Source organism: Schistocerca cancellata, chromosome 2 (genome assembly GCF_023864275.1).
Source record: "Schistocerca cancellata isolate TAMUIC-IGC-003103 chromosome 2, iqSchCanc2.1, whole genome shotgun sequence".
Lineage (NCBI taxonomy): Eukaryota > Metazoa > Arthropoda > Insecta > Orthoptera > Acrididae > Schistocerca > Schistocerca cancellata.
In genome coordinates, this window is record NC_064627.1 from 497,981,241 (window position 1) to 497,994,459 (window position 13,219).

Sequence of the window (13,219 nt, forward strand, 5' to 3'; positions counted from 1 at the left end):
AATAAAATTATTCAACAAGTTGCCAAATTAAATAAAATGTATACTAAATATTAATACTTCCGAACGATCTGTTAGAAAATATTTACAGTACCACCGTATCCAGTCAGTAAATGAATACCGGACCTGCAGTAAATGTGTAGAGCTGTAACTCATGTAACGTATAACACATAGAACTGTATATACTGTAATCCTGAAAAACTCTCTACTGTAATGACCAGAATTAAGTCCAATATCATCTTGTACATTGTACTACAAGTGATCAAAGGACTAAATAAATAAATAAATAAAGATGGTTTTCAGTCATCACCCAATCCGGGATTTCAGATAGCTGCTTTTACATGTTGAGCTAACAGATGGCATTACTTCAGTACTTGAGCCAAGCTCGTAACAGTATTTTGCAAAATTGGGACAAAATTGGTTTTTGTCGGGATGCTGGAACAAGGAGGTTCATAACTCTATAATGGTGATGGTCCCAATATATCGGGATGGTGCACTGAAATCAGCATGAAGCTAAATTTTTGCAAGTGAGTTTTTTAATTTTATTGTAAGAAATCATTTCTGTGCGTTCATTTCATGCAAGAACAAATTTTACACGTTTCATTTAGCTCTACTTCAAATCATTTTATCTCAACAACAGATAAAAAATATTGGATTAAAAAAGTTTTGTTTTGACTTTATCAATTTATCTATCTTTGTGCAAAGTTTGAACTGATACATAAAATTTTAAAATACGGAAGTGGTGTACTTAATTTAACTCTAAGGATCTCCCTAATTACAAAAATTGATGTTAAAAATCAATATACATTTTTGTAATTGAATCTGAAATATTTTAGAGATGTTTGTATATTTAATTTAGTCCATGGTTCAGTGCCATTTGTTATCATTATCATCACAGTTTAAAGTAAGGTATGAAACAAAAATTTTCATAATCCACTTAAATTTGCAGGTTTCCTGACAGCAATGAGACAGGAGGTAGCAAGAGCACATAAGGGCTGGGCATTGGACGTTGTTACCTTACACAATGAGGTGACAAAGCTCGCATTGGAAGAAGTTCGAATTCCACCAGTTGTGAGTTTCTTTGCAAATAAATGATAGTACTGCTCACTAAGCTTCCACTATGTACCTGCAATTACCAGTTTGCTTAAATTTTATCTTAGAAATGATCTAAAACACTTCCATCAGGTCTAGGTGCTGTAGTTAACAGTGTATGAATGACAGGGACTGCTATTGGCTAGCTTGGATTCTAACTGAGACTATAAAGGCTATAGTGTAGCAGATAATGGACAACAACAAAAGGCAGTTAACTGCATGAAAATGAAAACTGAAGTCAGAAAATTGTTAAAACCACAAGGAGACAGAAAGATGAGCCTTTACCTCTTCAGCAAAGGGAGACTGAATAGGAAAGGTAAGGAAAGAATCTATTACAAATTGAAGTCAAGTGGGATTCGCCTATTACAAGGTGGAAGGGAAGCAAAAGTGAAGGAAAAAGCATCAGAAAGAATAGGAGGTCAAATATAGCACATTAGTAAACACTGTACCAATCTCAATTCAGAGGTGTTAGAAAAGATGAGTATATTGAGTGCCTGAGACATACTAGAACATAATGAGAAAATGAAAGTGGTAAAAATGATGTAATTAAAAATTAATAAGTGGAAGAAAATAGAGATAATGTGAAAGAGACAGCACCCTTCCTTACACTCAAAGTACCTATAGTAAACATGTATGTTCTAATACCAAATCCCTCAAGACCTACACCAATAACTTGTGTTCCCAAACTATTTTAATCAAAATCAGGACATGATTGAATTTTGAATCATACAGCCATACTACTAAACAATGGAAAATCCAGGATGGAATAATGGCAGTATAGTGGAGATGTTGAGTCACCAGCAGGCACAACAAAAAGCTGCTAAACAAGTAAGCTTTCAGCCAAAAGACCTTCTTCTTCTGGATTGGAAAACATACACACACACATTCACACAAACACATCTCACACATGTTACCACTGTCTCTGGCTGCCAGCAAACAAAATCATTGTCTTCATTTGTTCTCCACTCAGTAGTCGCACAAAATATTCTATACAGATTTGCTCTGCCTGTTAATTATTTCATTTAGAATATATATACTGTACCATCAGATACTATTCATCTGATTTGTGACAGTTTTTCTTTATATAACAGCTGAAGGTGTACCTTTCTTAAAGCACCCTCACTGGGAACAGACTTTTTGGTACACTTCTCCAGATATAGGTTTTTAACGGGAGTGTTGAGCTTGGAAGAGGAATACCACATGCAATAAATTTCCACTTTATTGTAAAAAAATCATTTCTACTTTTTGAACTCGAAAATGCCAGTTTCTCACTACACTGTTGCCACATTGTAGTTCACTATTCTTAGTATATGTTGCACCCCCCTCGTGGTGCTAAATGTGATTTTATTACCATTTCACAAATATTGTCTTGCTTACTCATTTTATATTATTATTATTATTGTTATTATTATTATTATTATTAGAAAAAATTGTTTTGTTATTGATGACGATGTGATAATGGTGTCTTACATTAGGACATTATATTTATTTCTTCAGCTATATGTTAAGTGTCAAAACATTTATGCAGAAAGTATTAAGGTACCTTTTCTGCTACTGTAGGATTGACAGTTGATATGTAAACAGTAAGCTTTACAATAGAAATAAATCATCAAAAAATTAAGCTTATTTCGAAATAGCTTTCCTCTCTTATTGTGGGGATGGTGACAAGGAGACTGGAGATGAGTTTTTAGGCTTAAAAATGGTAAACAGGGTGTCCAGTGAGACTAAATAGCCCCAGTACAGATGTATGCCTATTTCAAATGAAGAAACTAAAATATATGTCTAACCTCAAGGGCATGAGAAATTATTTAGAATGCTATGAAGCACACATTTATAGTATAATCAAGAAGAAAGATACTCAACTGGGACACGTTTCATGGTATGGGTTGGGCAAGAAATAAAGAAAATGTAAATGAAGCATGAAATCGCTGATATTTGAACTGATATTTTATGAGGTAATTCAAATTTTTGGAATAACTCTTCTGTGCCAGGTCCAGTGAGATATACATCTCTTACTATTTTTTGAAAACCAAAATGTGAACATTTGAGTACATGTCTTCCACGAGAAACTTTTTCAAGCCAAAGCATTCAGCAGTGGGTCACAAAGAAAGGGCAAACAAAATCTATCATGAAAGAGTTAAAGAAGTGAAAGAAGAAGAAATGATACAATAGGTGCGGGTGTCAAAAAAAGGTGCTACAAAATCACAATCAGGGATGTTTGTATTCATTTCATGATAAATCATTTACAACCATTTAAACAGTGCAAAAAATTAAAGTGCAACACCTAAAGATCTAAGTCCAGCCATAAGGTACAAACATTAGTGTGAACAGAGGAATAATGCCATTTGATACTGGAGGTGTGAAAGCTGATAAGTCACATGCTAATAAGTCACATTTCATGTTTGTCTGTAACAGTGACAAGGTATGAATTTCTTGCAAAGCATGGGACCTCTTGGCAGTGAAGAGAAATTCCAGGCAGGGTGACATTCTAATATCAAAAATATTTATGTAACATAAGGCATCCTGCAGTACATATACACTGTGTGGTTAACATTGGACAGCCAATCAAAACCCAATCACTAAACCATAAAGTTAGCAAAGTAAAAATAAAAATTGTACATCCAATCACATTGAACTGCATTCTATAAGAAAACAGCACATGTGAGAAGAAGGTCAAGATAAGCAAGCACAGGAAAGAAACATATTGTAAGAGGTGAACTTGAGAGAAAACATGTGCTGTAAATGCAAACAAAATTTAGTGGAAGAATTATGGATAAACAATCTTATAGGTCACTGATGTTATGTTCCATAGCAAATTCAGTATTTTGTTGATCTGTCTCATCTGTTTACAGCCATTAATGTTGTTGTTGGCAAAGTGGTAGATAAAAAAGCAAAAATTTGGTCTAAACTAAGGGGTTAGTTGATATTTCACTTGAGATTTCATAAATTATTCCTTTCCGTAACTGAGGTTTCATTGGTGTTGCAGCAGAAGTAGCGCGCGCGCACACACACACACATACACACACACACACACACATGGCCAAAACTGCTATTTACTAACATCTACTATTATCTCCCCCATTATACTAGATCTCATTTCTCTTTTTTGTATCGTTATTTTACAGGAGGGTGTATACGTGCATGGTCTATTTCTTGAAGGTTGTGGCTGGAATAAAAGAGCTGTAAAACTAGTCGAGTCTCGCCCAAAACAGTTGTTTGTCAATATGCCAGTAGTCCATGTGTTTGCAATTAACAGCACAGCACCTAAGGATCCTAAACTGTATATGGTAAGTAATTGATTATTAGCATGACTTTCCTGGTAATGAGTGTCATCATATACAATGGGAAAATTTTGTGTGTAATAAAGTGAGTGAAATTAATTACAAAAAGTTACACTGACGTTAGCTACCAATTTTAGTAATAAGTGGCACTGAATCTGCAAAGTCTCATTTCTCAACTTTTGTGTCCCCATCATCCCTCAGTCACAAAGCTCAGCAATATTTTCTGCCTTGTTTATGTTACTAACAGTGAAATTTTTCTTTTTTCTTTCTGCCATCCCCAAATTGGTACTACTGCATGAAAAAAAAGAGTTTTGTGTAACTTTGGCTCCATAATAAAAGGAGGCACCAGTTCCTAAATGAAGACTCACATAAAAATCTCACTTACATTTTATCTAAAACTATCACACAAAAGCAGCTGATTAAAATTAATTATTAAATTTATTGTAATAACTTTAAACATACAATCTAAAACATTACTGCATACAATGTTTGTGAAGGAAATATGATGAAAAAAATTAACTTTTCTTTTAAAGATCCTTATTCTTTTAAAAAATATTTTTTATACCCCACAAGCTGATGGCAATATTAGATATACTTTACAAAATGCCGCCTCCACCTTCTTCTGCCAGATCATTTGTAACTTTCAGTTTATTGACCAAGAGTAGGTCACTGACAAAATCTTAATTTTTTTGTGCCACTGTGAAAGATTTGTCTTAAGGCGAGTACATACATCCTATACCCACAGTGTTAAATTTGCAATATTGATGACCCATTATCTCAGAACCTGTGACAGATAGAGATCTGAAATTTTTGGGATGTATAGTATCACTCATTTTCTGATTACTGAACCAGAATCAAAATGCACAGAGAAATAATTAGCTAGTTATGATTTTTTAAAAATGTTGGTCAATATTTTCTTTTAAAAGTCCACTTTTTCTTCTGTAAGTAAAAAACCGTTAGGGGTAGAGATGTTTTGGGAGGTTCAGTAGCTGCAGTATACTAAGTGGTAACATAGTGTAAAATTAAAGATACGGGTCAAATAATTTTAAAAATGTCATTTCCGGCAAATCAAGTTCAAACATTTTATTTGATATCAACTTACACATGGAGGCTTGCCAGCTTCTAGAAACAGCCAGGCCCATAATAAGCATTATCTGGAGCCTGTTCTTTACTATCCTGCAAACCTAGAAGCTCCCTTCTTTTCCTGCCTCTTGCTTCTTTAGTCATTTCCTCTGCTGCATGCTGGGCTTTCAAGATCCTAAGTCGATCCATTCGTTGAAAGGCTTGCAGTGTGTTAGCACCTGGAGTGATACCAAGTTCCCCTAGTACCCCAATTCTTTCCTTTATACCATCATTAAATGTTATCACAAACACCCAAGCATAGAGTTTTTCTTCCTACAAAGACATTTTTTAGTATGCGGGTCCAAATTACATTACTGAAACACTCATTCGGGTTTTGCATTCGATCATGGAGACATTTGGAAAGAAGGTCAGGATGAGCTAATTCTCTATATATTAGTTTAATAGCTTCCAGCACTGCAGATGGTATGCTATTTTTGCGCCTAAATTGTTCCCCGCTACCCGCTGTCTGAGCTTTGCGGTACTTGCGCCATGAATCAGCACCAGGTGGACAAAGACCATGTATAGGTGTATCATCAGTGGAAGATTTGTGGAAGAATGTAGCCCACACTGCTCGTTTCATCCCTTGTAGGTCGTGTGTATTGTTTCTTATTGCCATTCCATAATAATGCTGGAGTTCATCAATGTTTTAGTCTGTAAGTCTTCCTTTACCATTTAGAGTCTTTCCATCTGATACCTTCTCTTTTCCTTTTGTCTGCTTCAATTTTTGGAGACGTGTTCCCATCCATTTTTTAATGTGGCCCACACATTCAATCTTAACAATCTGCTTATTACCATAAGGTTGGCTTTCCACTACCGATTTGTAAGCTTTTGAATCACCACCCCCCAAGTACTCAGTGTAACACACACCTCTCTCCTGTTGTGAACGTCTGAACATAGAAACAACTGCAGTAGCCTCCATAACCCCACTAGTTCCCTCACAATTCTTAGCACAATTTGTTTTTGGCTTTGACTTGTTTCATCAACTGATTTACACTGATGACAGTATTTAGTTAGCACTTCAATGTCTAAAACTTTACCTGTGTCAACACTAGTGACAGTTGCAACTGCATTTTTTGATGTGTGACCTCTCTTCTGCCATGTGCCATCAACTGTCACAGATAAGTCTGTTGTGTTATTTAATTCTACTGCTTCTTTAGCAGCAGCTTTCATAGAAGCAACAGCAACAGATTTGACACATTCACCAATTACTTCTGTGTACTTACTTGATCTGGTTGGTGGGTTTGGCAAGTTCAGCATTGCACATAATACTTCAGCTGCAGCCAATCCTTTCCCAATGCACCTCATTCCATACAGGAATCTAACATTGCTCTCAAACAAGTCATTCTTGCACTTTTCAGAAGTCCAAAATGATGTCAAGAGCCTGCAAGCTTAGCACTGAATATCAAGTTTGTTAGCCAGTCCAGTCTTTGCAGATGAGTCCTCAGAAATGCTAATTTGCCCACCACAAACCTTACATGACACAGCATCTTGCAAAACTTGTCCTAAGACACTCAAATCTAAAAGAACATAAGCTAAACTATTTTTTATCTTTGCCAATAAATAAATCCTCATGGTCTCCAAGTTTTCTCTTCGAAGCACTAGTAGGCGTGTCCTTATCACATGTCTGTGAAAAATCTATTTCAGGATCAACACTGGATTCAGATTTTGTGATATGCTGATTTCCATGGAAATGTTGCTTCTTAAAACAATCCCTTCTTTTTGTCATGTTGAAAAGAGGTATAAGAGTGTATAATAACACACCAAATCACTATGTTTTCAGTTCAAAACTTATGAAACACGACAACCACAAAGTAAATAAACAAAATGCATGTGCTATACTGCCATTTCTGTTTACACAGTGCATCCAACCTCTTAACACGAACATTAACATGATTTCAAGGAATAAATACCTGAAAACCACAGCCTTCTAGATTGAATAGTTCAAGAGATAGAGATACTGAGGCAAGTCAGTGCAGAACAACTGGATAATTTTACGCACGCACTATTAGCTTTGAAATGATAAAAACTACACTTCCAATTGGAATTTTTCGACAAATATTGCATCAAATTATTCAGGAGAGATCAAATATTAATAAGAGATAATAATCCGAAAATGTCACTTTTTGACCAATTCCGCCATATGTACTCCCCTTAAAGAACTCAGTCACTCAGGTCAGATCCAGTAAATACAGTAGTCTTCTTTTATTAAGAACTGGCTGATCAATGCCATTATTGACTATTTCTGTGAATTGATCAATTCCTACTTGAACTCTATAGGTTTTTCCTTCTGATGGTTCCCCCTAATGCTCAAATGTATTGAACATTTTGATTTTTGAATCAGAAGACAAATTAGGACCAAAGATGCAAAGACGGCAGATTCAGGAGACAGGAACAATAGACAATTTTTCCATTTTTGGAAAGCCCCACAAGAGACATCACAATCAACAGTTTGATATTTATAAAGCTGCGAAACAATGCTGAAATCTATATATGGCACTTTGGCTGTGGGAGAGGCAGAGAACCACAATAGATATACACAATGACAGGCAAATACAAATATCATAAACTGTAATGATAATTCAAATTCAGCATGGAACACAAACATTTTCAAATAACAAATGCCTTTCACGTTCCACCCTGATAGATAGCCTCTGGGGCATGGAAAGAAACTCCATGAGATACTGCTTTGCCAAGAAAAATCACAATGAACTCTAAAAATTATGTATAATGCTCTCGAGATTGCTGTTCTCTTGAAGTATCCAGATCAAAATCAAGTGTTCAAGTCACATTGACCTGACCCAAGTATTCCTTGTTTTTCCATACTTAATTGCAATGGAATTTATTTACATCATTTCCAGACCATTTTTAAATCTTTTTAAGATTATTATAGCCCATCTTCCTCTCAAAAACACTTAAGAGGATAATTTCATATGGATAATGCCTGCCATACCACATGGGTAGTAGCTACCAGAATATGAACTACTTCCCTGTGACTAAGCCCACAGCAGCAGCAAACTTTGGGGTCATTACTGTTTGATGATGTTTTCTCATCTTACTTGAGGCAATGGAATTTTGTGTCAGTGTTATCAGTGTTCGAATATCTACCTCAAAAACAAGTAACTCTGATTCAACACTACATGAAAATGTCACCAATTCACCAATTGCTGTGATGAAAAAATGATTAAAAAGATTCGAAGAACAGCCAGTTAAATGACCAAAATATGAGCAAAGTCATCAGCACAGAATGAGGAATTGATTTTTATTTTATTTTATATTCTAATATATTTATGTCATGAATTTACAAAAAAATTATTTACAAAATTGGTGGATTTCATATTCGCTTTGCTCTCAGCTCTTCACTCTTTCTCAAGCTGCTGAGTGATTCCATGCATGAAACATAGTCATCTTTCTAACCACTGGGAAAGTGATGATATGGATCACAAAAGCAGAAGTAGAGCATGCCACATCGTCAAATACAAAGGCACCAGGTCCTGACAAAATGCGCAATGTAGCACTAAAGCACCCCAAAGTTAAACAGTCTCTTTCCTTTTTGACTGGTTTGTTCAACAGTATCTATCGAAACAGAATCTTACCACATGACTGGCTTAAACCTGTGTTTGTACCACTTCCCAAAACACACAATGCAAAGTGTTGCAATCGTTGCGGAATAATCAGTTTAATGAGTAGCACCCTCAAATTATTCCTTAAAATACTGCATTTCAGAATATCTTGTAATTGTAATGAGAGCATTGGAGACTGGATCCAGGAGTTGTGTTGGGACTCAGGGAGCATTCAGGTATTGACTCAAAAGCTTCGTGATGTTTATGTCAATGTTTATGCTTATTTCATTGATTATGGGAACGCCATTGACACTATCCAGCATGACAAACTAATGTGCAAGTTTTGGTCAACTGGGGCTAGATGGTTGTGATATCCAGTTGATTGGGAATGTCTATTGGAACCAAAGTGCTGGTGTGTGTACAGTGGTCAGCTATGGGAAGTACTGATTATGAAAGAAGTTTCCCAGGGCTGCATTCTCTCCCCATTACTTTTCAACATCTACTATGAAAAGATTTTCTGAGATGCTCTTGATGGAAACTATCAAGCAGTGGTGGCTAATGGAGTTAATATACGCTGATAACACTGTTTTACTTGCAACCAGGATGGCATATCTGCAAGAATTATAAACTCCATTGCCAAAGGGAGCAATACAGAGAGGATATGTTTACATGTCAAGAAGACAAGATGGATGGTTGTCAGCAGAAATTGAAATGAAATTCAATAACTGTTACACCCAGTAACAGTAGGATTGAAAGAATTTCATCATATAAATATTTGAGGTGTAAAATCAACAGTTACTGGGTCTTCTCTCAGTAAATTTGCTGCAGTATTGAACAGGCCAGAAGCACTTTTCAGGAACTGACAAAATTCTGAAAGCCATGACATAAGTATTACACTTATCACTTGACTACTTTGATGTGACATGTTCAGTATCCTACTCACTTTGGAGTGGAGTCATGGACACTTACTGCAGTATTAGGTACAAAACTGGAGCCATTTGAAGTATTGGTGTTTTAAAGGATATCAAGAGTACCATGAATAGATAATATCACAAATGTGGCAGCTCTACAGTGTATAAACAAACATTTAGAAATTCTCAGTAAAGAAAACTCTAATACTTTGTCTATATAATGTGGAACAAGGAATGCAACTTGCTGCAAGTAATCTTCAAGGAAATATTGATAGCAGACATGGTCCAGTACATACATCTTGGCTAAAGAACCTAGGGCAGTGATTTGAACTGAGCACAGAATACCTGTTTGGAAAAGCCATGGATAAACAACAGATCGTGCTTCTGATTGCCAATGTTCTTGGAGGATGAGGCAATTAAAGAAGCAGATGGAAAACTATTCTTCAGTAGTTATGATATTTAAAACATTAGCATTGCAATGTCACAAATGTGTTCAAGTTTTTGAACAGTATCATTTATTTCCATTTATGTATGTCTAACAGTCTTCCAGCATGTTTTTGTAGTTGCTCCATTTTTAATACAAAGCTTCTAATTTTGGTATTCAGTTTCTCTACCCATGTTGGAATTTGTGCTTTTTCCCAACAGATCGTCACTTTCCCCACAACTGGTGTGCACTTCGATGCAGACAAAACTATCAATCTCATACTTCAGTTTCTCTACGGCTTCTGATTCCTAGGCACACATTTCTGTCAAATGCATATTTAAGTGATGTTGAATGAGTTTTGAATAGTCAGCATTGCATGTACCTACCAAGTGACTATCTAGATGTTATGAATACTTGTAGGAAAAGAAATCCCCTTGTTGTAACTTTAATAGAGACCAACAATTTTGTTGAAGGTTCTAAAATGGAGAACCATATTGTGAATCATAAGGTTGACACGACAGGAAACAACTAACTGGACACAAATATGAAAATAATGTTGAAAAAGGAAGTTCCATAAAGGCTGTACATAAAAGCAGACCATAATGATGATGCCTATGTCAATGTGGACCTGCAAAAGAAACAGCAGGGAAGACCTTGTAACTCAAACTTTTGTGAACTCTTTGAACCCCTCCTCAAGAGAATGCCATATCTAAACCTACACTTGAAGATCTGAAATCTATGTTGCACTTGATACCCAGTGATGCCAACCATGTTGATCATTCTCTTATCTGAGATGATCAAGTCATTAATGACATCAAAAGATTTAATAGTGTAGTTGATTTTGAAGAAGATATACAATGATGTCAAAAAAGTTGCATAAGGCGTGAGCAGAATATTCAGTTTAACACATGTTTCATGTTACATCTCTCCGTATTGTATTTACTTTAGTATGAAAGAAATAAATACTGCTGTGAAATGTATTATGTTTATATATGTGTTTGTTACTATCGCCAACATCAGAATATTCACAATTTACTGTTGCTGACCCACAATAATAGTTTGCTAATTCAGCAATAATCATCCAAGAGACATTTTTAATACAGTGTACATAACTGCCTACATTTCTACAAGTTTTGGAAATGATAGCTATTACAGATTTTACAATGAAATGGTTTGCAAATGGATCAATACCTCAGTTTGAGGTTTTGGATCTTGGATCATTATTGCTAATCACAGTCCAATTCAAGCACCCATAAACCGTAATACAAAATGATTTAACATTTGTTCGATTGTTTGGAGTTTGCATCATTTGTTTCATGGGAGTAACACCCAACTAAATAAATCTTCTCCTGAAGCAAAAATGAAGACATTGGTCCTCCTCCATCTACTATTCTACCTCGAAAGTGAAAGAATACTATGTGGTCTGGGGCAAGCTGTAAAAGGGAAAGGCTCAGCTTGCTTCATCGTCTCTGTGTCTTGGAGTCACTGATCCACAAAGTAATCAAACTAACACAACTTGTGTCACAAGAATGCCTCAGTCAGAGAGACTGAGGTAAACAAACTATGTATATTGGGCAATGAATTAATAATGCAGAAGCGATATTTTGCAATGTTGGTGGTTTCATTTTTGTGGATTTCCATTTTTGAAGGCACATGGGCACCCCTGCCCCTTATCCTCACACAGCTCATTTTTACATGGAATGGATTAAAGGAACAACAAAAATCAAGAAAAATTATAAAAGAAATTAAAACGTGTCATATAAGAGCCCCCATAGCCTGTCAGCTGCCCTACACATCATCTATATATTGAGGGGTTATTCTTCCTCTTTCATTATTTGTTCCACATAGGACTCTCTAGTATGTATTGTAGTGGTTAGGGGGATAGATAATGTGAACCGTTCAGAGCTGATGTAGTTATACTAATAAATGTTTAGCCACACCAGAAATTGTAAGTCCAGAAATGCATGCAGTCATGGCTGCTCGCGGGTTAAGAAATGTTGTGGCAGTTCTGGAACATTGATTGAAAATTAATTCCTTGGTGTTTTTGTGTACGGCTTGATATTTACCTTGTCTCCCCAATAATGTACGATGATGCTGGCATGGCCGCATCGCCTATTCTCTCTCCGTATTGACTTCTTCTCCAAAAAGCTCCATTTTAAAATGCAAGCCCTCGTCATACCAGGATGTGAAATTACGACGTAGCTCGGTAGGAGAATGAAAACTTGCAGCTTCTGCATATTACAACTTTTAATTAATGCAATATTGGGAAGGTGCAAGCACATACATCTTGATCACACCAGCTCAGAAGACTGACAGGCACCAAGATAGGTGAAAAAAACAGTTGAGGTACATACAAGAATTTATAGTATAGCTATCAGTTTTCTGTCAGCTTACTCAGATATAATCATACCTCCCTTTCATGTCTTTGCCGCTTGGGGATGGCGCAAATAAGAATCATCACAAATATTTATTTATATGTGTAGGCCATCTAGAGAACCTACACACTATTATTACCTCCAGATTTGTTGAGCTTTATTAACACTGCTTCATGAATTGTCATCTGGAGCTATTTCAAACATTTTATTAATTTTTCCCTTCCTGTTCATGTTTTTCACTGGTATTTGTGCTTATGCCCTTGAAGTTACATGTTGCTTGAGTACTTTAGGTATTGTATTAATAACCTGCTTTTTTTTTCAGTGTCCAGTTTACAAAAAGCCAAATCGAACAGATTTGACATTCATTACTCCATTGTGGCTCCCTAGTGACAAACCACCGGATCATTGGATACTACGAGGAGTTGCATTACTATGTGATATAGCATAATTATAACTA

The 13,219-nt window shown here is 35.8% G+C and overlaps 1 protein-coding gene across 1 annotated transcript in view; it reads left to right on the forward strand.

The window, feature by feature from the left end:
- Positions 1-13,219, forward strand: part of LOC126155690 (dynein axonemal heavy chain 8-like) — a 622,476-nt gene extending 609,257 nt beyond the window's left edge. The window contains exons 44-46 of the mRNA XM_049916245.1: positions 947-1,068; positions 4,215-4,376; positions 13,085-13,219. Of these exons, the coding sequence (XP_049772202.1) occupies positions 947-1,068; positions 4,215-4,376; positions 13,085-13,210 (410 nt within the window). The 3' untranslated portion in view covers positions 13,211-13,219. The remainder of the gene's footprint in view (positions 1-946; positions 1,069-4,214; positions 4,377-13,084) is intronic.